Here is a 27,460-nt window from a genome sequence, read left to right on the forward strand (position 1 = left end):
ATCATTTACAAATAACAGTGACCCCCGGTCCTTTGGGAATTGAGATAAACAACATGAACTGCCTCCCGAATGAATACACCAGAATAGCCAATGATCTTCTGCAAGGCCACACTGGTGTTCAGACGAGTGGGAAATGAATTTGATGTATTTCATATCCAAAAATAGGTCCTGTCATTATAAATTGTATCCACTTTGACAGTGAATGTTCAGACCTAACCTCACTGCGTCCTCACCCTCTTCAGGTCACTCTATTCGGAGTGGTGGAACCTCACAGATTATGGTTGGGACAGACTCCTGTTTGTAGCTATTTGAGTCAGATGGTGATCATTGCCATAAAATAAAGATCACTCTGCCCTTGGCTGTGATGCTAAAATGTGATGACTTGGGCCTATGAAAGAGGAAAGTTGTTTTCTCTTGTAAAATTCTTACAAGGGATTATCCATATCCATGTAAATCAGTCACAGACCAAAACATCCTTTTAATTTATGTATGAAGTGTTATCATTACTAAGATTTTCATAAATGAAGGGCTGGGCTACAGTAATCATACTGGCACGTCTCTAATTGATTTAGAAACTGGTTTGTGCCTATAGGCCTACAGTAAGCTCAACATTATTCCAATGGGAACTGGGTGAATATGGATGTCCTTCCAAATTAAATTTAAAAAAAATGTAATTTGTTTCTGCTTTGCATTCTACAGTTGAGCTGAGTTTTCTATCCAAAAATATAGATTAGATAGACATGTATTTTTTATGTTGTGTTTTTCCCCTCCTTATGTCTGTATGACAACTTAAGAATATAGGGACCATCAACATACCTAAATATGGATCTCTGTATATGCTTCCAATTTGTCACTCGATTATTTCTCTCGTGATTATTTTTCTTCCCTTCCATGTGCCCCCTCTGTACGCCACTCGGCGGTGCTCACAGACTTCCCCTTTCTGGAAATCAAATCATCTAATCCACATGCCTTTTTGGAAAAGGCAGAGGAAACTGATAATACGTCGCCCTCACCGTTGTAATAAAAAAGTCTGTGTTTGCTTTGTACACAAACGAGCGGCCGGAGAACGCCAGAGGAAAAGCTCCGTCAGTGTGTTTGTCCTGGGGGACCGCATTTCAGCACCACGGAGCTGTCCACCGTCCTGGAGCGGAGCGACTCGCTGCTGCTGAGGAGGAGGAGGATGAGGAGCAGGATGAGGATGAAGAGGCTATAATATAACAAGAACTATGATTTAAGCACAAAATCAAACCTGACAGCGGCAGACATTGTTTTCAACCTCATCTATATCAGCAGCGAATATTTATTTTTGCACGATTCTAAACATGCAGGTGTAAATTATCATTGCACCGTTTTACAGCTTATTGCAATAGGAGCATGTGTGTGTGTGTCATTTAAGAACTGATGCATTCTTGACTTCGTGAAGGTGCAGCTATTTGCTCCGAGTGAGAGCACAAAGGACCGTATTCTCTATATTTCTCTATTTATAGACCCCTCTCCCCTCGCTGGAATGTACCACTGTGTCCTCGCATAAGAAAGAGGGGGGAAGAGAAAACGCTGGGTCCGACATATGCCGAGTTTACAGCGGGACCCTCCTCTCAAACCTCCCCGCCGCTCTGCCGGAGACTGAACCGGTCCTGTCCGTTTAAACCGAGAAGACACCCATACCGACTCCTCAATGCAAAAAAAATAAAAGGGTGCCAAGAAGCTGGGACGAGGGAACGTGGGTGTAAATAGACAGTGAACGCTCTTGGTCTCTCTCTCTCCCTCTCTCTCTCTCTCTCTCTCTCTCCCTCCCCCTTCTCCATCTCTTTCTCTCTGTCTCTCTTTTATGAAATCAATGAACGAGTTATTGGGTAGGACATAAATATAAGGAATCAAAGCCTCCACCGGGACCCACGGCACCGCGTCCTCGCCAAACGCTTACATGTGTTTTCACATCAATGTAAATATTGGCTTTGATAGGACGAGAGCGGAATCAGCTCTGGCACGACTTGGTCTCGGAACCAAATTTTGACCAAGACTTGCACCAGCTTCTTTTTTTTCCTCTCAGCGTAAAAAAAAAAAAAACGATTCTCCACCATCACGATCTGCTGCCGCCGCTGTTGTGCTCCCATCCCAACTCACTGGCCGGTCCGAAGATGGCAACTTTAACCAACGGGCAGGTGGACGGCTCGCTGCACGGTGTCGGAGTCGGTGTGGTCTCCGCCAGCACGAACGGGCTCGTGAACGGATTAAGCCACAGCCACAGCCCGGCGGGCTGTCCGGCCACCATCCCCATGAAGGACCACGATGCCATCAAACTCTTCATCGGTCAGATCCCCCGCAACCTGGACGAGAAGGACCTGCGGCCCCTCTTCGAGGAGTTCGGCAAGATCTACGAGCTCACCGTGCTCAAGGACCGATTCACGGGCATGCACAAAGGTGGGTTGTGTTCATGTATGAGAGACAAGTGTGGCTCGACTTTATTTTTATGTCACACATTGGTGAGAGTGAAGATCCCGAATCACGCGTGATATGATGGGCACCTTACAACTGCACATTTGTTGGGCAGTTTTCTGTAGCGCTGGAGCCAGGATGACTTTACGCACGGTGTGTTGTTGTCAGCATTGATGGTCACCAGAATTATTTATTTTTCTGAGACATGCCATTGGCTTTGAAATCCAGTGCTTTCTCCTCTGGGGCACACATACCCAAGCACGAGTGTCACGAATCGGGAGTCACGACGGCATGAATTCATGTGGGGCGATATTAGGAGGAGCGATGTTCCTATTTGGGGGCTGCGTGCGCGGGAGTGTTCACACGTCTGGTCCAGCGGCTGTAAACGTGTTTTCATTCACTGCGCCGCTAAATCCAGGCCATTAACCGCACGTTTTCACGTTGCAATAGCGGGGAGGCTGTGTTTGATTGCCCGCAGCACAGTGCACTCTGTTGCCCGTAACTCTCTCAGTGTGCGTGTGTTCGCGTGTGTGTGTGTGTGTGTGTGTGTGTGTGTGTGTGTGGGGAATGGGTTCGCGCGTGCACGTGTGTACGCACATGTGTAACACAGAAGGGAGTAAGCCTATGAATGAATATACTGTACTTTCACACCCTTTAAGGGTTTTCAGTTGTTGGTGATCATGGTTATTCCTCCATGAAAATTAGAAATTGACAATAAACCACAGAGGATTAATCATTTTTAATTTCTTCCACTTTACAGCCGTGCACAGTTCACCACCTGGGTTTATTTTGTATAACTTTTCCTCTGACTGAAACGGGGCTGAGCTCTTTGTTACAGTATCGGTGCCAGTGAATTATCATTAACTTTGGAGGGACAATGTTACACGGCCTCTTGGTGTTAATATTAACGACCGGCCTTGCACTTTTGGTGCAACGGGGCACGATGGTGCCTTAATCTTGTATTTTATTTTCTACTCTGAAGGGTCATTCTCTGCAAATCACCACCTAATGAGAGGTCACTAATTGATCTGCTGTACCTGCAGGACATCTCCCCGGGGAGCAAAGTACTACATTAAGAATGAGTGATCACGTTTCGGGTTCTCCACCCGGACCACCACCGCCAGCCTCTCTCTCTCTCTCTCTCTCTCTCTCTCTCTCTCCCTTTCCCCCTGCCCCGTGTAAACAATGCGTAACATGCACCATGTGTCAGGAAATGATTATGATATACAAATAATTCCAGAGGGTGGAGACTGTCTGCAGGCATGGGGCGAACCAAAGAGGGGAGGAAGGGTAAGGGTTTGGGGTTGGGGGGGGTTATCTCTTATTAATAGCCCAGCTGTAGTAGCGACTCCCCGTTGGACGGTTAATCACCAGTGGGCCCCGAACTATAGGCACGGCTCGCCAGCTGATTCGAAGAACTGTCTCCTCACCGCGATCTACAGCCCTGCTTCCCGGCCGGGGCCCCTGCTTTCATTAGCAAGCCCCCGCTGCGCTCATATTTTAACTAGCTGCAGGCACCAGCTACTCCCCGGCTCACCGGCTCACTGGCTCACAGCAAGCTGTTTGAAGGCCGCGTTCCCTCCACAGACTCCTCACGCCTTCCCGAGGTTTCCGGAGCCGATTCCCAAATTAGCAGTAAAAGACAACACGTCCCACAAATAACAGGCAAAGTGACTGACTGTGTGCGCTGCCGTCACACTGGTTTTTATTGAAGACGACGCAGCACATTATGGGAATCAGGTAGAGTGTTCTATCGCAGCAAGAGTTTGAAACAAAAGTAAACACACTTGCAAACACATATACGAATATTTGAAAGAAAAATCAGTTGTTATCTTTATACCTTTTATTTCGTCTTTTTTTTCTCTGTGAAATTCATGCCATTTAAATCCATCTTTAATATGCATGAAAATCTTGTGCTCAAACAGTTACTTGGGCACTTGTACTCACACTGACTCGTTGCCTTTTCAGTGACAGTACATCATGTTCTGTAATGGCTGTGGGAGTACAAAGCCTCAGCTTGAACCAGAGATTGTGGATGCCATTTCCTTTGCACATTTGTTCTACCTGTGCTTTTTCAAATTGCACATTCTTGGTAACTGTCGTCGCTAACAATGTAATGCCTTATCTGGGGATACTGTTGTGTTCATTTAACTTTACGCAAAGAGACAGAGCACTTTTGCAAAGAAGGAGGCATGGTTTTCAGCTTGATAATACAGAGCTGTTTTTTTTTCTCCGCGGCTGGTAATAAAAGGCCCCCGTCCTGTTCTGCTGTACATCAACAAGAGTAAAGAAACAGCCTTTGCTATGGTAATGCTATACCTCTGAAGAAAGAGACGCCTATTATAGCCATTGTCAGCCGTGCCTGTGATACTATTGCCATAACCCTCCCCATAATGACTCCATGTATCACTAGTAATCTAGTCTTTAGGATTCTGTCCCCTTGGAATGGAGGGGTGGAAGGGGGCGGGGAGGAGGGGAGCACGGGACGGGGGTCTGTGGAGGCTGGGAGCGGGCGCAGGGACACCAGTGCAGGCCTACATTCTCCCAATGATTTTATTTCTCTCCCCTCTGCGACCGAGCCATGCTAATAGAGGCCATTTATAATGGTCACCGGCTGCTGCCGCCGCTGCCGCCGTGCACAACGGGGCTGAGAGGCATGGCTATAGCACAAAGAGCCAGCCCTTTCTCTTTCTCCTCTCTTTGGCAATGCAGCATGGGAGGTGGGGGTCTATTCAAGAGGAGACTGTGTAGATATGACTTCTAGCACTATTCATCAGCCAGATTTCATGTAATAATCACCGGGGGCAATTGAGCTGCGACGATAAGGGGAAGACATGTAATAAATGAAGGTGTTACCTATTGTTTACGGCTGTCACATCTTCAGGCAGTGTTGTGTTCCTCGGCAGACCCTTATTGTCTTCATCACCTTTAAGCAAATGCAAGTGTCACCAAGTTTGTTTTACTGCTATTGTTTTATTTGGTGTTAATTTAATATGATTAATGCATTTGTCCTTGCCCAGATTAAAGTCATTAGCAGCTCTCAGCATAGAGAGTTGTTCAAAGTCAAAGCAGGTGTTTAAACTTAATGTAGTTTTGTGCCAAATAATCCATATTGACCCGACAAGTAATGTAAACAAAATGTAACAGGACTTTAGTTCAGGCCAGCGACTTTCCATTGATCTTCCAATGGGTGCCACCAGCCCATATGAAAACCATGAGTGGTAATGAGTGATACCACTATGGCAGTTAAGCCATTTTATAATTTCATATCAATACTTTAGAAAATTATTATACGATCATATAAGTTTTAATATGTTTGAAATCAAACAAGTGGAAACATTGTAATGACCAATAGTAATCTTGTTTAAATTTACCCATACTGCAGATGGTTTATGCTACAGATGGCGGCTATAATCTGTGCAGGTCATAAAGGGAGTTATGTTCCCACTGAACTCCTGCGCTTTTGATATTTCAGCTCTTTTAACTGATTATGTCAGGGAAGAAGAAGGTTCAGATCTGATCGCTGAGCTTAGCGTGTTTGGTGAGGCCAGGAAGTCATGATGCCAAAAACATGAAAAACTCACGCTGTGTTTCATTTCAGGCAATTAGATGTTACAGGTTGCCATCTGAGATCTGCAAAAAGAGAAAAAGGATAAAACCAAATCTGCCTTTGAACAAGGACAGAAAGGAGGAGGGTGTGTGTGTTTTTTTGTTTTTTTTTCCATCCTGCAGGTCTGCGTTAATGCAGCATGCGTTCCGGCCGAAATTTCACTCCAGTTGCATCATCCTCACCGTGGGATCCTTCCCTCTCTTCCTCTCACATTTGGTTTGGGATGAGTGTGCGTGTGTGTGTGTGTGTGTGTGTGTGTGTGTGTGTGTGTGTGTGTGTGTGTGTATGTGTGTTTGTGCAGACGTGTGTGTGTATGTGTGTGTGCGCGTGTGTGTGTGTGCATCTATGAATGAGTGTGCCTGTGTGTTTGGGTTTATGTACTCCTCCTCTCCTCCCTGGCCCAGAATCCTCCACTCTGCTCAGCTCAGCTCAGAATGCACGCTCAGGCCCCACATTGTGCCCCGTTTCTATGAAGACGCATCACAATCGATTCTGAGTGTTTTGTCAGGGAGAAAGGCAACATGTGTCACAGAGGAGGTCACTTCTTGAAAGTACACTCCACGGGCGCCGCGCCGCACCCTTGTCCTGGCAGAGCCCAGAACTGCCAAGCAACAAGAGGGAAACAAGAGGCGGAGCCAGAGCAGGGAGTACAGTGAGCCTAATTTGTCAGGAGGACCGTTGTCAAGGCAGCGCTGCTTCTGTTGTCCATTATTATTGGAGGGGACTGTCAGATGGGGGCCGGGCTGATGGCCGAGCAGGGAGCCAGTTAGTCACAGTGAGAGATGACCGCCCTAAGCCAAAGGACGGAGTGCTCATAGAACTCGTGCAAGGATTAGCATGCTAACAGCAGTCAGGATGGCTGGAGTCCTGTGGCTCCTGTGACCTCGGCGGTCCTCTCATTAAAACCACTGGCCTTTACATAGAGAGAGTGAGATAATGTAAAGGGATGGATGTACCGACCCATTCATCTTATCTCACTTCCTACAGACTGACTGAAACTGGCTCTCATTCAGCAAGCCCCCAGAAACTGGTGCAAAAGTTTTGGTCACACAATGAAAGCACATTTAAGCTGCGAAACCACCATACATTGACAGTGGCTGTCCACTTTCAGAACAGCTCTGGTTCAAGAAATACATTTCTCATTCATTTTCTCCATTGACTTATGAAAAGAGTTTTAAGCCTGGAACCCGGCCGACCAGCTACGAGATTAATCGTGACCATAAAACGTTTGATTCAGAGCAAAAAAATATTGAGAAACATAAAAAAGGCAAAGGTACAAGACGATGTTTATTTATTCTAAGAGTAAAGGAATGAGGCATCCCATAAACCATTGCGAAGGATCCCTTTTCCGAGTGCTTCTTTTTTAATTTAACCTTGTTTTTAATGTAGTGTTGCAATATTTTGTCGTTTGTGACTTGTATGTGTGTATCGACTGTTTCCTAGTGTATAGTATAGTAACCCAGTGCAGTAACACTTAACGATAAGATCATAGCCCACATGTATTTTTGCTGTTGTGGTCATTTCCATGGTAACAGCGAGCTCTGCCAATTCAAGACTTTGCAATTACACCTAAGGATTGTGGGTAGTTTAGTACTTCTCCTTCCCATTATGATCAATCTCATAGCTTTTGGTAAGTCTACATTGGATGGTTACAACATTATGGCTGATAATCAGAATCTCCATTCGGACATTTAATTTTTACTTCTGGAACCAAGCTGTTGAGCTCTGTTGATTTAACTTGAATAACCACAGTGGCATGGTCGTGTAAAAATTTCCATTTGCCATTAACTGCCCAGAAATCTTTTGTGTTATCAGCACAGGAGCTCATGCATGTCTGGTATCGTTCAGCGAAATGGTCCAGTCAGCGTACAGTATATCTTCTATGTGTTAGTGTGGAGATACTTGTTCCACATGGCAACATCATGATGATATGTGGCTATCGTAACAGGTCATAGAGGCTGCTGATGCTGAAGTCAACAATTTACAGACAGACAGACGGACAATATTAGTGTTTTTTGTTTCATGCACATGGAAAATGTGTAGAATGAAAGGAAATGCATAGTAGTATTAAGTACTGTAAGATGAATTGTGGTTTGATTATAGATAGATAGATAGATAGATAGATAGATAGATAGATAGATAGATAGATAGATAGATAGATAGATAGATAGATAGATAGATAGATTTTAGAGGGATAAATGTTTCGTTCGACATCTGGCCGTTTGTTTTCCACAAAGAGAGGCCAAGCAGCTTGTACCTTCTTCCCTTGCTCTTTCTCTCCAGTTGCCACCTTCATTGTCCTGGTGTACCGTTCTTTCAGAGGATAGGGGGAAACATTTTTTTTAAATACTCCTTGGAGAGGTAAATATTTTCTGTTTTCAAGACTCTTGCATCAGCTAAGTATTATTGTGTTAAATTTTTAAAACGTTGACGCTTTGGGCCCCTTCAATCCTTTAGCTCCCACTAATACCACTTACACTTACACACACACACACACACACACACACACACACACACACACACACACACACACACACACACACACACACACACACACACACACACACACACACACACACTGCTTCAAATACCGGTGGCTGGATCTGGAGATGGGGAATGCAATAGCTTTGAAATGTTGGAAAGTCTTACATGTTGTCTCACAGTTTTACTTTTGTTCTACTTATGGTTGCAATTATTTGTGTCCGTATTGCTAATAATAGAACTACCTGAGGGGAAGAGCCCAGTTTTTTTGGCTTAATAAAACAATTTCTTTACAATAGAATGGATACAACTATAAACATGTGTTACCCATGCTGCTTCCATTACAATCTACTACAGTGAACTACATGTGATTTTTGATTATATCTTACTGAGCTCCATATATGTTTCTGGATCTCTTATCAGTGCCATGCATTTACACAGGCACTGTACTCTATATGTAGTTATTCATGTTAAAGGCTTAAACGCAATTTCTTTTGTTCAACAGTCAAAAGGTTCTGAATCCCCTGGGTGTGTGTGTGTGTGTGTGTGTGTGTGTGTGTGTGTGTGTGTGTGTGTGTGTGTGTGTGTGTGTGTGTGTGTGTGTGTGTGAGAAACAGGTGTTTTGCCTTTTGGATTAGAGCTTCAGGCTCCTTTTATCAAGCTTTGCACAGTCAGAAGGCATTATGATAGGGAATATAATAATATCCATGCCCTGTATCTGTGTGTGCACAGTATATGTGGGATGTGTATACATTTTATCTGTGTATTTGTTGTGTGAGTTCATCCTTATGTGCGTATGGTCTGGATATGTGTGTGTTTATGTTGTGCTGTACTATATTCTATGTGCCTATCATATACAGATCAGCCATTTATCATGGTCACCATTAATGTTTAATAGTAAGATTTAGATTTTAGGCCCAAACCTGACTCGAACGCTTCAGTAGCTGCACATTTAAATCGGTCCAGTTGCAGCCCGACTGCAGAGGCATCTCCACAAGGAGAGAGAAGCATGACACAGCAGCAATATGAAAAATAGAAGCAAACTTTGTCACAGCTAATCACGGCAGTGGCCCATTAATGCATATCCAGCAAGCATTGATTCTTGTTGCCCACTCTCCTCCAAATCTCTTTTATTCATTTCAAACTCCATCTAATTACAGATATATTTATTCCACTTGTTACATTGTCCTTATAAGGTCAAGTTTTGCCGTCATTTTTAAAAAAGCAAATCAATGTTACAACAACGCAAACAGTGAAACACAGACTTACATTTTTTTTGCCCGTAAAAAATTGTCTCATGCACACTGAACAAATTGTTTTGGCTTTGGAGATTTATGGTTCATAGAAAGTTGAATTGATGTTTATTCTCGACCAAATTGCTAAACGTAACTCGAAGTGGCGTATCTGGGTCTGCCTGCTGGGATATTCTAAAGCAGGGATTACATGAGCCGTGTACTATTTGTCCCAGACAGAAACCCCGACAAAGACTGTCGAGCATGTGCCACTTGTCAGGCCGGACACACACAGTGTTTAGCCTCCTCTTTATATGCATGCATATATACAATCACCTATATGCTGTGTGATGACTGCCAGGTTTAAATGTCCCTGATTCAATTCACTTTCTCCCCCATCTCCCTTCATGCCTATTTCATGTCCCCCAATTAAAAATGCACCACGTTGACTTGTAAAAGGAGGGTGGGAATGAAGGTTAGGGCTTTTCAAAGATCCCTCTCAATTATTCAAGGCCAAGTTTGATTCAGAAAATGGAGGAAGATTAATAAGTCGTGCAGATGTTTTCCGAGGGTTTGGGTACAGCAAATGTAAAGCAAGACGTTCTGATGAAACTGAAATGTTTGTTGTAGATTAGATTTAAGTTTCGACTTGAGTCCCAGAGCCAGCATCCTATGTTTAAATTATCAGATGCAAGAGGAACATCTGAAGTTTGCGACTCAGTTCAGGGAAGCTCTGTAATTATATCTGAGAAATGTGGTTAGTTGGTGCAGCGCCGAATGACACGAGGCATCTGATCAGCTTTAGATTTGTCAAACTTTGTATTTGTTTCTGCACACCCGTGGGGTTCACGCTGTTCCAATTTCATTCTCCCAAAAACTGTGTAGGTCAGTGTATTTTGCTTTCAGATATTACCATTCATATCATATTGGCATCACACTGAGAGAAAGTACAACAAAGCTTTATCCTATCCTGCTGGTTGGAGAGCAGATAGACCAAAACATATCGCTGCAGAGGGAGATGGTGCAAGAGTGCGTAAAACGACAAGGAGCTCAAGACACAGAGAGAGAGAGAGAGGGGGAGAGGAAGAGAGAGAAGGAGAATTAGAGGGATGTTGAAACACGGATGATGTAAGAGAATGCGTGAAAAGAGGCGAGGGAGATCCGTGGAAGAGAGTTCGGGCGGGGGGGTGGCACACAAAGACAAAGGGAGAATATCAAGAGGCAGGGAGATATAAAAGAACGAGAGCAGAGATTGTTAAGACAGGTGCAGACTAAAAATGGAGGCACAGAGAGATTGTTCAATGACAGGAGCCGACTGAGCAGAAGGAAGAGAGGAAAGAGGGGCCGAGACGCAAAGACTGAAAAGCAGGGAGGCAAAACGACAGACTGAGTGAGAAGTAAAAAGAGTGAGGGAGTCCCAGAGACAGATGTCGCCCTCGCTGGCCCCAGCAGATTGATAGCTTCTGGCCCAGTTCCATGCCAGGCTCTGACCCCTCCGTCCTCTGCTGTAATTTATAGGCTGCGTTTAGCCAGATTTAAGCACTACTCTGTGGCCATCATGGCCCGAGAAGGAGAATGACCTTCCTGGGAAATCGGAGCAGAATTAAACCCCTGCAGCTCCCAGCCATCCCTGGGGGTAAATAAGCAAGTGCCCTCCGTATTAGCAACGTCTCTGACAACATGTAAATAGGACAGGTCTTACCATATATTTGTCAAATTGGTGTGTGTGGAACATTATTTTTTTTCTCCATATGTTGCCTCCTGCAGTGTCTCAATGTTTGGTATTACATAGGTAGCAGCTAAGAGGAATAATATCTTTAATTAATTTTGCGTGATACTGAAGCTTCTGATTTTGGCCTCACACGGTAACAAAGTCTCATTTTATTCATTTTGTTTTAAGTCAGCTCCAATCAGTCAAGCATGTGGACTCTTTTCTTGACTCTAAGACTGTTGGTAGATCATTTCAAAGTCTTCTGTCACGTGATGTACAACAAGCAATGTAATCAATGAAGATGCCTCTTAAGTATTTCTCGATCAAATTAAATATGTATAAGTAAATAGACAGGAACGTGTCTTAAGATTGAAATATGACTTTAAAAACAGTTTAACAGTCACAAACTTTTCCAATCAACAGCCTGGCAGCTTGAGCCGACACATGTTGATATACCTTGAATTGTGCACAGTATGTGACATTTTTCCAACGAAGCCAACCATTTAATACCAGTAAGAGGAGCACATATAGAAACACAACTGAGGCAGTGAACAGAGTGTTCTTGTCAGCTGCCATCGCTCCACGAGGAAAGCTGATCCAAAAGATGTGTTTTAGGGAGTTGATGGAGATGTTCGCAAACGTGGCATAAGTAGTGTGGATATTCTGCTGGATTTAGTCAGATCCATGGGTTCATTAACACACAACGGAGGAGGTAAGGACACATTTTTATTCTATTCACTTAATCAGTTAGAAAATTATATTTAACTAAAAGGAGACCAGTAGCCAACAGCAAACAAAGGCAGGGTCTGATTGCTTAATTTAATTTACATTTATTTACATTACATTTATTACATTTTTGTACCTGACCATTATCTGCACCTTTTTGTGTTTTATAAGCCCTGCTTTTCTCAGAGATCCAGCCAATAGTTGCTTATTGCATGATTAGCTGCCGCCTTCATGAATCAGGCTCTAATTCTGCACAGATTGGGGGCACAAATTAAATGAAAAAAACGCCCAGCACAAGTCTGCACCATGATTTCTTGTAAAGTAAATACAGCCCTGAGTGAATGTTGAGCGTGCCCTCTGGTAGACTAACTTGGCCGACCAGCCGGTGGCCTCAGCTGGGCTTGTGCTTTGGCTATTCAAAGTGCTACCTCAATGCACAAATCAGCCCAGGGAATGATCTGGACAGAAAGCCTTCAGCAAATTATTACAGATTTGCAATTTAATGGCTTCTGAGGTCTCTCCCAGCCTCATGCAGGTTCCCAACGAGACAGAGCCTATTAGTTTGGTCCTTTAATCACAGAACAGGAGATGGGAATCCTGGCCAAACCTATACATACCCCGCTTCACTTGGTGTGGAATGATTTCACGGGGTTTAAAGATAGAGACAGAGACGTCTGTGTGTGTGTGTGTGTGTGTGTGTGTGTGTGTGTGTGTGTGTGTGTGTATGCAACCATGTGTGTGTGTCAGCATTGGCCAGTTGATAAGCTTAGTGGGGTGTGTGTGTGTGTGTGTGTGTGTGTGTGTGTGTGTGTGTGTGTCTGTGTGTCTGTGTGCATGTGTGTGTGACAGAAATAGAGAGAAAACAGTGTATTCCTCTATGGATCGTTCATCAATACCATGAGGACACAGTGGGCAGTAGCAATTAATTTGGCACGGGTTCTACCCCAAGCCAACAGAAGTCCATTTCACAAAGCCCATGTAGAAAATTAGGAAACTGCTTTCCAATGTTATGTTCCAAAAGTGCTGTAATTATAACAGTTTTTTATTTAAATCTGAATATTCACACTTCAATGACCCTTTTTTCAAACCACAGCACCAAAGATGAAATATGGCATAAGTCATTAATTTACTGACAATTATGCACAGCCACGTTTCTATTTAAAAACTGAGTTTTTAGTTCAGAAGATAATGAGTAGTTACAGACTTTGAGCTTTAAAAAAAAAAAAAAACTTTCGGGCTGTATATAAAAACATTTTCTTGGGATTTATTATACATTCTGTAAATGTATTGGCAGTTATTTTCTCGAGCTAAGCTCCCATGTTTTAGTCCATTATGGATTTACAGCGTAAGACTCTGTTCTACAGGCAGAAAGAATGCATTTCAGATAATGACATAACTTTTGTGATACTATTTGCAACAGACAAATGGCCGGCTTTTCACTGGGCGTTTAAGCAAATCTTTTCCCATAGCTATAGTTGTCCTGATTAATGTGCCATCAATGCAAAATGTAAAAACTATCACTCCAATCTGCCTTTCAATGTTCCAATTTGTCCAAGAGGAAGCCAAGCTTTCTAAATGAGCTGGATAAAAGTGACTGCCAAAGGGGATGAATATATATAATTATCTGTGGTTGGAGCGCCAACAAGAGGACTTTGAAAATCAACTTTATGCGCCAAAGGCTTCATTAGTCGGACGACAACAAAATGTCTCCTCGACTTGGAGGCGGAAAGACACAGGTATCTCCAAAGCTATTAAAAGCATGCAGCCTTGTGCAGCCCTATCGCTATCTGTTTGGGATTAGAAGCGACTTAACACGCTAATGTTAATATGCTAATGTGTTAATGTTATGTTAGTGAATTATTAGGTGATTTGAGAAATGGCTGGCTGCTGTTTTGTTGGTCTTATAACACGTTGACACGTTAGAAAGGACGGATAACTGTGTTTACTTTGCGTATGAAAATCCGTGAACGTCTTTCATCTGTCCTTCTTATAGCGACTGCTGGTCCATGTTCGCTTTGCAAACATCTTAATTGTGTTAAATGGAGGGAAAAGGGGGATTAAAAGCCATTAATGTGTGTTGTGTGAGGGTGTGCTATTCCCGGGACGGTGCTTTTGTTCACTTTGACAAAGCAGATGAGAGTTTCACCTTGAAACTCAATGCACACCAGAAACATCGTCATTGTGTCTACCTAAAGCGCGTCTCTCTCTCTCTCTCTCTCTCTCTCACTGTTGTATACACTGTCAGACTCGCGTCGCTCGTCTTTGCATTTGTTTTTGTGATCGCCTCCCTCCATCCTTCTTACTGTCTTTGTAAGTCTCTCCTATTTTCTCTCTGTCTTTCCGTCTCTTGCTTTTTCCCTTTGTAGGACTGTTCCTCTCTATCGCCTTCTCTCTTTCTCTGTCTGTCTGTCTAAGCGTCAGATAAGCTCACTGGGGGAGACTTTAGAGGACTCTCCATCTGTGTATAAATAGCTCTGGATGAATTATTGAGGGACCTGGGGTTGCTAATAATCCCGCAGGACCCATCTGACAATGACACAGAAGATGGAGGGAAAACAATTACGCAGGCTTTCTCCTTCAGAAGAGTGGGAATGGGGTGGGGGGGGGGGGTGGCCTCTGGGAGCCTCCTCGCGGGGCCCAACATCTTGGCTAATAAACCCAATTAAGTCTCCGGAATCAATCGGAGCCCCGGGGGCGTCCTCTCTCTTCCTTCCCCGGACAGCATGCAACAACAGGAAGTGTAATGATTCATGTTCCCCCTTCTGCGTTTGGATCGTCCTCTCATCTCCATCTTGCAGGTTGGCAAGGCGGACGGGACAGGACAGGATGTCCGCCGAGGCCGGATAATAGGACAGGGAGAGGAAAGGAGAAGAGGGGAGAGTGGAGGGGAGTGGAGAGGTGCACAGAGGAATATTAATGGGAGTGTTTATCCTGTAAGTGTTTTACCAGGGGGACCAGACATGGGACCACTCCCATGACAGAAGTAAAGCACTTTGTCTTCTTAGTGATACATGATTATCTACATGCAGATTTTTGATTAATCGGCTTTGCCAAGTGCTTCTCTTATATCTGTCTATCTATCCATTTATCAATTTATCCATTTATTTATCCATCTTTTCAATTTTCTATCTATCCATCCATACATCCATCCATACGAAAGTTCCTTTCCTGTCATTCTACACATTTTCAACATTCATAAAATAAAATACAATACATATACTATCAGCTAAACTATTCACAGCGAAGTTTCTGACACCATTCAAAAAAGGTACACGCTTCATACATGACAGATAAATTGTATGTTCGGTTGTCTCCAATGAACCTAAACTCAACTTACATGTTAGAGGAAGCTGGACAACCCGGAGAAAACCCCCACAGACACCGTGAGAACGTGCAAACTGCTCACAGAAAGGCCCTTTGTCGAACCGCGACTTGTACCACACCAATTATAATAGTAGATATCATAAGTATAACTCACTCGTAAGACAGATAACTTTCTGCATTGTTTACATTGGACAGTCTTAAGGTGCAGGATTGTCCGATATAGATGTAATTCTTTTGATTACTGGGCTGGTATATCCTGTCTCTCAAAGTCCTGATGTATATGAGAGTAAACCAAATCACCCAAGTGATGAATAAAACCATTCAGCCTCTAAGTGTGTAGTCTAGTTTTCAGAGGAGAGTTTTCATGTCCTGTGATGGCCTAAGTTTGTCCAAACACATTTTCAGAGCTTTTTCCACTGTAAAGGTCCGAAACACGCAGGACTGTTGTAATTTGGGCATAAAAGTGCTGCAAAAACACATTTAATAATTTAAATCTTGAAAAGATGAATTTGGGTCAAAATGGCTGAGGAGGGATGAGAGTGAGGTGATTGGTCCGTGTGTGTGTGTGTGTGTGTGTGTGTGTGTGTGTGTGTGTGTGTGTGTGTGAGTGTGAGTTCAATCACAATTTGTATAAATATGTTATAGACTTGTGTGTTGTTTAGAAAGTTGTCTTACTTTGTAGCATGAGAGCTCATGCGTCGCATGTAAACCTAGTTTTTGTGTGTGTGTGTGTGTGTGTGTGTGTGTGTGTGTGTGTGTGTGTGTGTGTGTGTGTGTGTGTGTGTGTGTGTGTATAAGTATGTGTGAGTGTGTATTCCGTCCCGACCTTCGAGGGACTATGGGGTGTTGTCGGTAGGTTTTAAGGGGTGTGTGTGTGTTTATGTGTGTGTTCGGATGGGGGGGGGGTGACACTGTCTTAATGATGCATTTTCTACTCCATTGATTCAGTGGCTCTGCTCTCCAGTAAATCCTTCACATGCAACACATTAAAGCTGGCCCTTTTTCCTCCTTTGCCAATCGATTAGCACAGCTTAGAGACGGCCACTCTGGGAAGCAGGGCGAGAGATGGGACTTGTTATCTGCAGGGACTCACACACTCTTTCTCTCACACACACACACACACGTATGTATGTATGCACGCACGTGAATACAATTTGAAAGTTTTCTTTCCTGCACGTTTTTTGTCATAAAAAGATATATTTTTTTATATTCTATTTATAATTGTAATGTTGACGGAAACATCAAAAGGATTCATATTAAAACCAAGGGGATTTTTTTTATTGTAATATTTAGCATGCATTTGCAGTGCCAGAATTTGCAGATATAGTCAAAGTTCTCAGTTAAATATACATATAGAAATCTCCAAATTAAGGTTTTTATTTTAATATGTATTTTATGCTTCATCATTTTTAATCCCAAAGTAGTCGCCCACATATTTTTTGACAATTTTTTAGCAATTTATTATTTTCACTGTGTTGCTGAATAGAACCCTTCAAATAACTTGATACTTGATGATCCTCGTCGCTGAGAGGAATTTAGTTACAACTGCTGCCACTATTCTTCTAAATTACTTTGCCCTGCTCCTGCTTTTAAGGATGAGGAAAGAAATAAAAGAAAGCAAGAGGTACAGTCGTGCTGTCCCTTTGAGTTTCATCCATCACATGGTTATTAACTTTTGATCTGTCTTCTCCTCAATGGCTTTCGTAGTGCACGTTTCTATATTACACATTCTTCTTGTTACCCTGAAGAGAAGGAGTAGATCTGCATATAGTTGCCTATAGGAGAGCTGGGACTGCTATTATACTCCATTATAAATGAATTCACCTCTTCTTTCATAACACTGCCCCTTAGTTCTGCCTCACGCCGCTGAAATAATATCATACTCAAGACCAGCATTCATTAGTCCCTGAAACAGCTCCTGAATTTTTAAGGCCTGTTTTACACAATGAAAAAAAAAAAAGAAGCTTGATGTGGCCTCTGAACAGTAAATTAAGAATTTTTGTTCAAACACACAAAGTACAGTGCTGATCTCCAAGCTCGTATTGTGGGCTTTAAAGTGCTTTTTTATTTAATCAGGGTTTACAGCTGCCAATTAAAGATTTTAAGATGATCCGGGGGAGAAAGTTGGAGCGTTCCTGGAGACCTTGGCCGTGTCCCCTAAAATAGCCTCTATCCTCTGTCTCTTTTTTCCATAGTGAGTAATGATCTGAAAGGTCAGCAAAGGTGAAGAGGATATGAGCGATTAGGATTCCTCGCAGAAGCACAAGTGTGGGGGCTTGTCTGTTTTTTCTTGTATTACTTTGAAACTAGAGTTAACTCGAAGCAATCCAAACTCTTTCATTATAAATATGAGTAAAAGCACTATATTCATTAAGCTGCTAATACGTGTACAACATGTGGGGAAATATTGAATAGGAGAAAAACTGTAGAGATCCTATTTGTCTGTATTTTCTCTGCTATCAACTTTCATTTGATGGTGTTTTGAATGAGACATGAAGTGAATAGTACCAATCAAACGGCTCATACTGAGTGCAAGGGCAACCATGTCATTCTTGAATCAGAAACTCTGTTGAAACAGCACTTATTAGTATTCCTCTCTGCACTCGATGGTACTTGTTTTCACCATATAACTAAAAGACCAAGGTTTTATATGCAAAATAATTTAAGAATCTTCATCTTTACCCGGACCAATTTTGAGATTGAGTAGAGGAGTGTTATCTAAGCCTTATAGCACTCACAAAAATCCAGTTAGAGTAGTCTTGTCTTAAGGTCAATCTTTTAAAAAGGAGGAAAAAAACATTCCTCTGTTTACTGAGCAAAGGCTGTCCTTGGTGAACCCTTTTCAGGCTGAGATAAGTGTTAACAGAACTGAGGTAAGGGGGAGACGTGGAGATTTCTATTGACTGACTGAGATTTTACAGCCTCAAACAAAGTTTCACGCCAAAGTTTTTCGAGGCAGAGTTCCAGGGCGATGCAGCGTGGAGTTTCAGCTGCGCTGTGGATAAAGCTTTTTAATGCTATTGACTCTTTTTAGGCTCTTACCAAGATGTTCTGAAATATTTAAATGATCACTGGGAGTTTCTCTCCGTCTGGCTGGGAATAAAAGGATGGAGAGAGGGGGGGGGGACTTTTTATGTCAGCCTTATACAATCCCTGAATTAATAGGCACAAGATAATTAGAGAATTTTGTGCAATAACATTGTCCCCAAGCTTTCTACTCGTGGGTGGCATCAGGCAATACATGCTAGTAAAAAGTGTTTCATGTGTCCAGTAGCGCTGCAAAGCGCTAACTCAGGATTGCGTTTGTAGTTTTACTTTTAGTAGAATTATTATTAGTTTCAAAGTAAAACTTGAAGATAGGAGTGTCCCCATCCAGAGCCACATCTACAGCACTCAAGTCCCTGGTCATGGTCTGTGTTATGTTTCTGGGAATTGGAGTTTTAATGACTCGAGGAAGAATTTTACACTCTGTGATAATGGTGGGACTAAATATCATTAAATTCTATTGTCTTCAAGCAAAAGAATCCTGAATTAAATAAAGTATGATAAACAGGTTTTTGTAATTGATTAAACACATAGCTACATATGGTAAAACATCATTATCACAATGGTATAAAATAGATAAAGTCTGTATTTTTATAGTGACAATAAATTACACAAAGAAAGGTCGCAAACCCACTGTGACTCAGCAGACTCTGCACTTCCACTAAGTGCTGTGTTAGTATTTCAGCATCTTTCCACTTGTTATTTTGGTATTTGGTCAATTTACTGCTCAGTTTTGACTCTGCTGCTCTCATCAGGATTGTGCGGCTGTGGCTCAGTCCACTAATCAGAAGGTCAGTTGTTTGATCCCAGTCTCCTCCAGTTCGCATTTCTAAGTGGCCTTGGGGCAAATTTCCCAGATGTAGCATCAGTGTATGAGTGTTTGGTCATATAGAAACGCTGTATGCATGCCAAGCAAATGGGTGAATGTGACTCGTAGTTTTAAAAAGTTTGATTGGTCATTACGACTAGAAAAGCACAAAATGAATGCATATATCATGTTTTTAGTGAAAGATCTTGAAAACTTAAAAAGGTTTGACAGAGAAAGTTAGCAACAAGCTTCCCTCTGGAACTACTGGTGCAGGTACTTTCCAAAGTATCCACAGTTGGTGGGGAACAAGACCATAGCTTAATGGAGAGAATATCTTACCTTCACCATGGCATGACTTCAAATTAAAACTAAGATTGTTATGCTACTGCCAGACTTATAAAAAGGCAACTGCATGCTAATATGTTAGCCATATAAACTTAAAAGCGTTAGGCCAGTGTTCTATGTCCATCTTATTTTGTTTTCCCCCATTGGACAATAAAATATTGTAAAGAAAAGCTAAAATAGCTGTAAAATCCTTGTTAATGCCCAATGGTCCACATGCTATCACAGCCAACCAAAGCTAAAATATCTGAACTACACCACTCAGCCATGACGTTAAAACCACTTTCTGGTTTCAGCGTCATGGCTGATTGGTGTAGATGCTAACACGGCCTCACACAGACACACACTCTCTCGCATACACACACACAGAAAGTGACAGTCAACAAACGTTCAATTTATCATCATTGTTACAAGTCAGATGCTGGCAGCAGCTCTGGTATCTGACTAAGACCCATATTGGCCCAGGAGAGAGAGATAAGCTGTTTGTTTCTGCTGTCAATGCTGCCAATTTGGTTTCCCATCACTTCAAATTCAAATCAACAGCAGTGCAGAGGGGATCTGTGGGAGCGAGGAGAGGGGAGCGAGGGAGGGAGAGAGAAGGGCAAGGGAGCAAAAAGAAAGGGGGAGGAGAACAGCGGAAGAGGAAAAGCAACAGAACAGCGAGGGATGCTCGGTAAGACAGGGAGAGAAAGAAGATAAGATCACCTAGCTTCTGTGAACACCATCCCCCTGTGTCCTACACTCGCTTCTTATCTCAACCACTGCAGACACCCTAAAGGGACACACACCCACCGAGAGAGAGAGAGAGAGAGAGAGAGAGAGAGAGAGAGAGACAGAAAGAAGGTGAGAGAGGGGGGGAGAAACACAAAAAGAGTATGGGACAGAGAGAGAGAGAAGGGGGTATATGGGAAAGAAGAAGAGAGAGGATGAAAGAAAGCAGCAAGGGAATGGTGGAGACTATGAATACTTACCGGTGGAAGAAGGAGAAAGACACGAGCTGCAGTGGTGAATCCGGCCAACTGTCACCAGGCCTCGTTTAAACGACAGCTGTGTTAGACGCGTTGAGCTTTGACCTTGTTAACTATGAGAATCTCTGACTCGATCATCTTTCTTTGCTAGATGTAGTTTCCCTAACGAGTTGACTGTGGGCCCCAACTTACCCCGGGAGTGACGTAAGTGTCTTAGCCAGGTTTAGACCGTCCAGCTCCCACTGCGTTTCAATAGCAAATGCGTCCATGTGAGCTCCAAGTACGAGGTGTGATCAGGCTCTACGTGACTGCAAAATATTAGGTGAGGAGTACATGGATTAGTCGCAACAATAAAATGATATATATATATAGATATGTATGAAAAACGATTAAAACATAATGCATTGCTAGAGTTAAAGAAAAGTTTGCCATTGAGAGTACCTTTGCAGAAAATGGGACTTTGTATAAGAGCCCAGCTAATTTAAAAAAATTCAAATTATGATTTGGGGAAATACATATAATTGATATACTATAGTTGATGATTTGATATATTCACCAGTCCGATCTTCAGTATATTTATTGACACAATAAGTACAAACCACCAGTGTATACTTGCTATAAGTATTTTCCTATGGTCTTTTGCCCGATTGTATGCAGTATAGAGCTGACATGAAATGAGGAAAGGGGAAGATGGGGAATAACTTCTAACAAAGGTCACTAGCTGAACTGCATGGTCAGCACTTTAAACCTGGAGGTCCACAGGATGACCTCAGCTGTAACAGGCTAACATCATGTACTAGAACCATGAGTGCATGGAAATTAGTAAATGAGCAGTGGAGTATAAATAGCTGAAAAATAAATAAATGATGGCTAGAGGGTTGAAAAGTAGAACTTCTGCTACTCAAATGGAAGCAGTTTACATCTAGATCTGTTGAAATGAGAATTAAGACCCTATAAGTCTAAACATCAACGATACCAGAATCACCGTGTCGTGTAAATATGTGAAATATAAAATGTAATCGCTGCCTGGATTGCATTTCCTGGCACCGTTGTGCACATTTCACAAGAGTAGGAAGTGCCAGGTTTTTGTGCACGTAATCAGTACATAAGGGGGTAGTTGGTTGGGTGGTGGGAGTAGAGGGAGACAAGCAGAAACGATGTTGGTAAAGATTACTTAAAATATCGCGGCTTTGGTTTGGTGTGTTTGTGTCCTCTAGTTTCCTCAGACTTTCTCTAACCTTAACCAAGTGCTGTCAGGGCCTAAATTCAGCGAGAACAATGTCAAATCATGCTTTAGATGCCACAAGCAAGAATGGATGTTGTAAAAAAAAAAACTAATAAAATACGCTGTCAGTGAGTATTTTATGGATGTGTTCAATATCAGAATATCTGACTGAGCGGTGTTTTCCACAGTTCTCCTGGACCTCTGGATATATTGGATGTAGTGGGTGCCTAGGCTGCAATCATGCGAGTGAGTGTCGGGCGTGTGAATCAGAGGCTCGCGTGTGCTTCCTGTGGGACGGTGCTACGGCATGTAGCGTTAACACGACAGGCCCGTAGAGGATGAGGAGGTAGCCAAGCTGTCAGCGGCCAGCTCCCACTTCGCCTAATGAGAGAGAGGCCCGTTAATTAAAAACACCAACAGGCGGAGCTCCCCAGCGTCCCGCCATCAGGACGACCCAGGGTTAAAGACACGGAGCCAGGAGGATGAGACGCACGCTGCTTCTACATACAGCGCATGGTGCTGCCCTCAACAATAAATAGCCCCCGGTATGCAAAAAAAAAAGAACAAAGTGGAACTGGGTAGAGCTGCGAGATGGTGGGTGGGGGGGTGGGGGGGCACGCTTTTTATAAACTGCAGTGTTTGTATTTTGGGGGGGAGGGGTCTATGATAATCATCTAATATTCAGTCCTTGATGTTCTCAGAGCAAACTGGGGTTCTTTTGTCTCTCGTGTGAGTTGCACGGCAGCGGGGAACAGTTTATCAATGTCTTCACGCAGACTTCTGTAATTCCAAAAAATGTGATGTTTCTGTCGACTCAATTGTTCAGGAACAGAGCTCTTTTTCAAACGCTTCAAATGTCTGTTAATATTGTTGTCATTGTGCAAACACAGACACTAATCATCCCCCCCTCTGCATGACTTTTTCCTTCTTTCATTGAATTTAATTGAATTCTATTTAAATGAATGCTTCTTTCATTTAGAGGCTGTCTACAGTCTGGATCAGAGCATACAAGCACAACACCTGCATATTTAGTGCGAGGGGAAATTTTGCCTGAAACCGATTCACGTCACCGCAGCCTATTGTGCAATTGTATTTGTAAGTGTTTTATTAAACTGTCAAACACATGAATCATTAGCCTTGATCTGCAGATTGACAGTTTGTCAGCTCTCTGACAGTGGCGCGCGCCTCGCTGTCAACAGAGGGTGGCGAGGGAACGGCTTACACGTTCCCCACGGCTCCCTCTTCTTCTCCTTCTTCTTCCTTGCCTCCTGCGTCTCCATCTTCCTTTCCACCCCCACATGTCAGCCCAGGTGCTAACAAAACCGAGGATTGTGGGTAGTCTTGGAACATATGGGCAGAGAGACGGAGAAATGAAGGGTGGAGGGAGGAGCGGGGAGGGAGGGGTGCGAGAGAGAGAGAGAGAGAGAGAGAGAGAGAGAGAGAGAAGCTGTCAGGGAAATGTCTATCCCTGTCACAGCAGCCGAAGGCGCGCGATGGACAAATGGATAACTACAATTTTCAGACTGCCAGGGAGGAAGCGCTTTCAGATGCGATGTGTTTGGTGGGCAGTGGCTCTCACGCAACAGATCTCCAAAGCGCCACGATTTTTATTATTTTTTTGGTCCCACGTCCATTTCTGTCTCTGCATGTGTATGGATCATGTTTGTATACACAGGAATATTCCGTTTATTCAGTTGCTGAAATGCTGTTCATTGTGCACAAACACTCACAGGCGCACACTCACAAACACAAGCAAATTCCCTGTGCGACCATGTAGACAGAGTGTCAGAGCTGTGGCTGCAGGCTTGTGTGCTTGTGTGTGTGTGCGTGTGTGTGTAGTCTTTTGGCTGTTCGCTGATGATTGGTGCAGCCCCCTCCCATTGCTGTCTCTGCTTCTCTGTCCCCAGTTCCCATCAAATAATTATCTCTCCCTCTCGCTGTATTTCAGGCTGTGCCTTCCTCACCTACTGTGCCAGAGAGTCGGCCCTGAAAGCCCAGAATGCATTGCACGAGCAGAAGACCCTGCCAGGGGTAAGTTGAACACGACGAAAGCCATGTCGACCCAGAAGCGGGATCTTACATAAACACATTGCAGATGCAGGGTTCATTTTTAAAATACAGTATAATGCATTATATTTATTTCAAGTCAAAGGGGACCCGCCGTCTTCACCATTCCTGGCATGTGCTGTTTATCACTGGCTGTACACCAGAGATGAGCACAGCTCTTCTTTCTCTTAAATATCCCTCCTCTTCCGCCCCCCACCGCCACCACTCCACAAACCCCTTTCCTCCCTCACACACACACACACACACACTCTCTCTCTTCACTTTGACAGTCACACACACAAACCCATAGGGAGAAACCACACACAGCATCACATCATAGGCATACTATTTATAGGCCTTCCTCCAGTTTGTGTAAATGAGTGTGTGCCTCTATCGCCTTCTCTCTCAATGTGTGTGTGTGTGTGTGTGTGTGTGTGTGTGTGTGTGTGTGTGTGTGTGTGTGTGTGTGTGTGTGTGTGTGTGTGTGTGTGTGTGTGTGTGTGTGTGTGTGTGTGAGCATCCATGTGTGTGGGCAAGTGTGCAAGAGATAGACAGAGAGGGATGAAAAGCGGGTGGGCGGGTGGATGTAGGCTATTTGTACATTTATGTGCACGCTCTGCGTTGTGCCCCGGCCTGGCAGCAACATGAGTGTGCATCGTGAATGTACCATCTCGACAACACGTCCTCACCACAGATGCTGTGGATGTTGGCGCTCACATGTACGATGCAGCTGGATGCAAATCGTGTCTCGTTGTATTGCTCAGCTCCTGTTCATGTATGCTAGAATCGAGGGAGCTGTGACACTGTCGTAGAGGAGTAGCAGATAGTTTGATTGTCAGCTATCGTGTGCGTTAGTTTATATGTGTGTGCAAGGGATTATATGCATCGTGAGCATTTTCTTGCGTGTACACATAATTGAATGATTACGTATTTGTGTGTGTGTGTGTCTGTGTGCATGCATTCCTGCAATCGTGTTCTTAAGGTCTGCATGCACCTGAATGCACACGCATCCGTGCTTGCGCGTGCACATAAACGTGGCGCCCGAGCCCGCCTGCGCATGTATGCGTGTTAGGAAGTTTTGATGCGTCTCTGTCAGGCCTGGCTCAGTTTGCTCTGTTCGTTTTTAATGACGCCTCCAGGGAAGCTGACAGTCGCCGTGTTGAGCGCACAGCCTTTGATGTGAGTGATTATGACATCACAGACGTGCAGCCGAGAAGAGCGGAGGAGTGGGGATCCGTGCTTTCCTTTTTTTTCACTTCCCAGTGGCATATTATTCAGAAAGAGAGAGCGGAGAGACAGAGACATGCAGAGAGAAGAGAGAGAGAGAGAGAGAGAGAGAGAGAGAGAAGGAGAGAGAGAGAGAGAGAGAAGGAGAGATTAAATATTTGGCCAAAACCAGAATGCGATTTTGTGTTCACACAAAATCTGCTGCCGATTGATGTTTTTGCCTTTGCTGCTATTGTTTGACACAGACCAAAATATATGGGCACAAAAACAACCTCTTTAAGGATTCTGTCATTACCTCTTCAAGGGAAAGGGACTGTATTTAGCGTAACATGCCACACAGTAATGCATCAACAGCAAATAAATTTAATCAGTCACTTGCGATCAACATTGTTTTAGAGGGAAATGCAAATTAGCAATGCCTTTGCCTGTGGAGGACGGTCTCAAGTTTGCATTTGATCGATGGTGAGTGTTAAGTAAACAGAAGTAATGCTACAGGACAGTCCTAGATGCTCAACAAACCCTGAAGCCGTGTGTTCGGCGAGGCAGACCAGGGGACCGTCTTCTGTTGCTGGTGGAGGTAAAGCCAGCAAAACAGAATAAATGAGTTCATTAGAAACAGAGCGCGGACTTGGCCCTGGGAAAGGCAGTGGGACGTTTTGTAGCACACGACTACACCCTCTTCCCTCCGCTTTTTTTTTTCACCTGTCCTTTTCTCTGCATCTTTCAGTCCCCCCCCCACTCACAGGCCAACACAACCAAAACCCTGCAAATGAAATCCCTTTTTTTCCCCCTTAAAGCTTCTTTCCCCTTCACTTCACGTCCTGATGCGCTTTTTATCGTCAAAGTTGCTCCCCAACCCCTCACATTTAAAAAGTTTTCTGCCATCTTTTTTCTTTCGCTGCCAGGTGAGCCGAGAGAAGAGGGGATTTGGCTTCCTAGTGGAAATGCCCTGTAAGCATGGCTGTAGGCTGTTGGTGTAGCTTCGACAAAGTACTGAGGGCTGCCTTGTGTGTATGTGAGTGTCTGTGTGTACGCAACTGAGTGAGTGCAGTGTCAGGAGAGACTTTGGGTAAACAAGCTGCAAGCAAAAATACTGATGTTAAAGTGACACTGACATTGACCTACTCCTGATAGGCGACAAATTGTTTTCCCATCCCTCGCTCCATCGTAGTGTTAGAAACTACAGGTACACAGGATTAGGCTGATAGAAAATAAATAAACGTTAAGCGTAATTAAATCAACCAGACTGGCACTGAAACTCACAATGAAAACAGCCAAGAGATACGTTTGAATGATAAACCCATACAAGGCCAGAACATTCATTCAATAGATGGATAAATGAGCAGATCTTCTCAGCACAGGTCCAGGGCCTCAAGGGTTTATTTGCCCGTTAAGCAAGAGCCACTCTCAATGAAATCTTTGGGTGAAAAAGTCCAAGGGCTCAGCAACAATGTATGAATGTCTCGATCGTGTCTTTTTGTTCCTGATCGCGATCTGAAGGTTTTATATACGATGCTCGCTGCCACTAGATGTCACACAAGCACCGGCATCTCGTACAAAAATAAATGCTCCATCTGCGTCCCTTCCGACTACAACTCCCCCTACCTTTGTGTTCTCAGCAAGCTTTTGCCTAAACAGTCTTTTTGGAAAGATTCCATGCAGCTAGCTGCCGTGCTGACAGATAAAGTTGATCCGTTTGAACCCATTCACAAACTCCTACCAGTGTCGGAGCCTCCACGTGAGACATTTCAGTTAGTAAATGTTTGTTTTTAAAACTTATTTTTGGGGATGCACTCATTCTTCCAACACCAAGTGCAGCATACCTCAGTGGGCCTGCATGAGTGTTTATAAATAAGGTGTAGCCAATGTTTCTGGGTTAACAGCACAGTGGTGGGCAGGTGATATTTTTAAACTCATTCATTTCATTTCTTCTTAGTTGTTGCGTTCAATCAACTGCAGCACTTTAGTATTCTGGTCAAGCTAAACCGTATTATAGGAATTACAGGAAAGAACTCCATCCATTCCTGGAAATAATCCCAAAACACAAGCATGAGCATAGTAGATTAAATGCAAGTTATCACAAGTGAAACAGATTCTGGATTGGAAGTACACAACTGAGCTGATAAATTTAGTTTGGTTGGGTTTTTTTGGGAGATGCTACGTGAGACAGGCCAAAAATGGGGCGCGTCCCAAACGTCAGGTCCCTGGCTGCTGTATTTGTGATCCCGCGCTCCAGTTTCAGACTCATACTACAGTGAGAGGCATTAAAAAGCCTCTAT

The 27,460-nt window shown here is 43.5% G+C and overlaps 1 protein-coding gene across 1 annotated transcript in view; it reads left to right on the forward strand.

Moving 5' to 3' along the window:
- The first annotated feature begins 1,591 nt into the window (after nt 1–1,591).
- The window catches only part of celf4 (CUGBP, Elav-like family member 4), an 89,278-nt gene continuing 63,409 nt past the window's right edge, over nt 1,592–27,460 (forward strand). The window contains exons 1-2 of the mRNA XM_035153025.2: nt 1,592–2,421; nt 23,857–23,939. Coding sequence (XP_035008916.1) covers nt 2,139–2,421; nt 23,857–23,939 — 366 coding nt within the window. The 5' untranslated portion in view covers nt 1,592–2,138. The remainder of the gene's footprint in view (nt 2,422–23,856; nt 23,940–27,460) is intronic.

This window comes from Hippoglossus stenolepis, chromosome 3, assembly GCF_022539355.2.
Source record: "Hippoglossus stenolepis isolate QCI-W04-F060 chromosome 3, HSTE1.2, whole genome shotgun sequence".
Lineage (NCBI taxonomy): Eukaryota > Metazoa > Chordata > Actinopteri > Pleuronectiformes > Pleuronectidae > Hippoglossus > Hippoglossus stenolepis.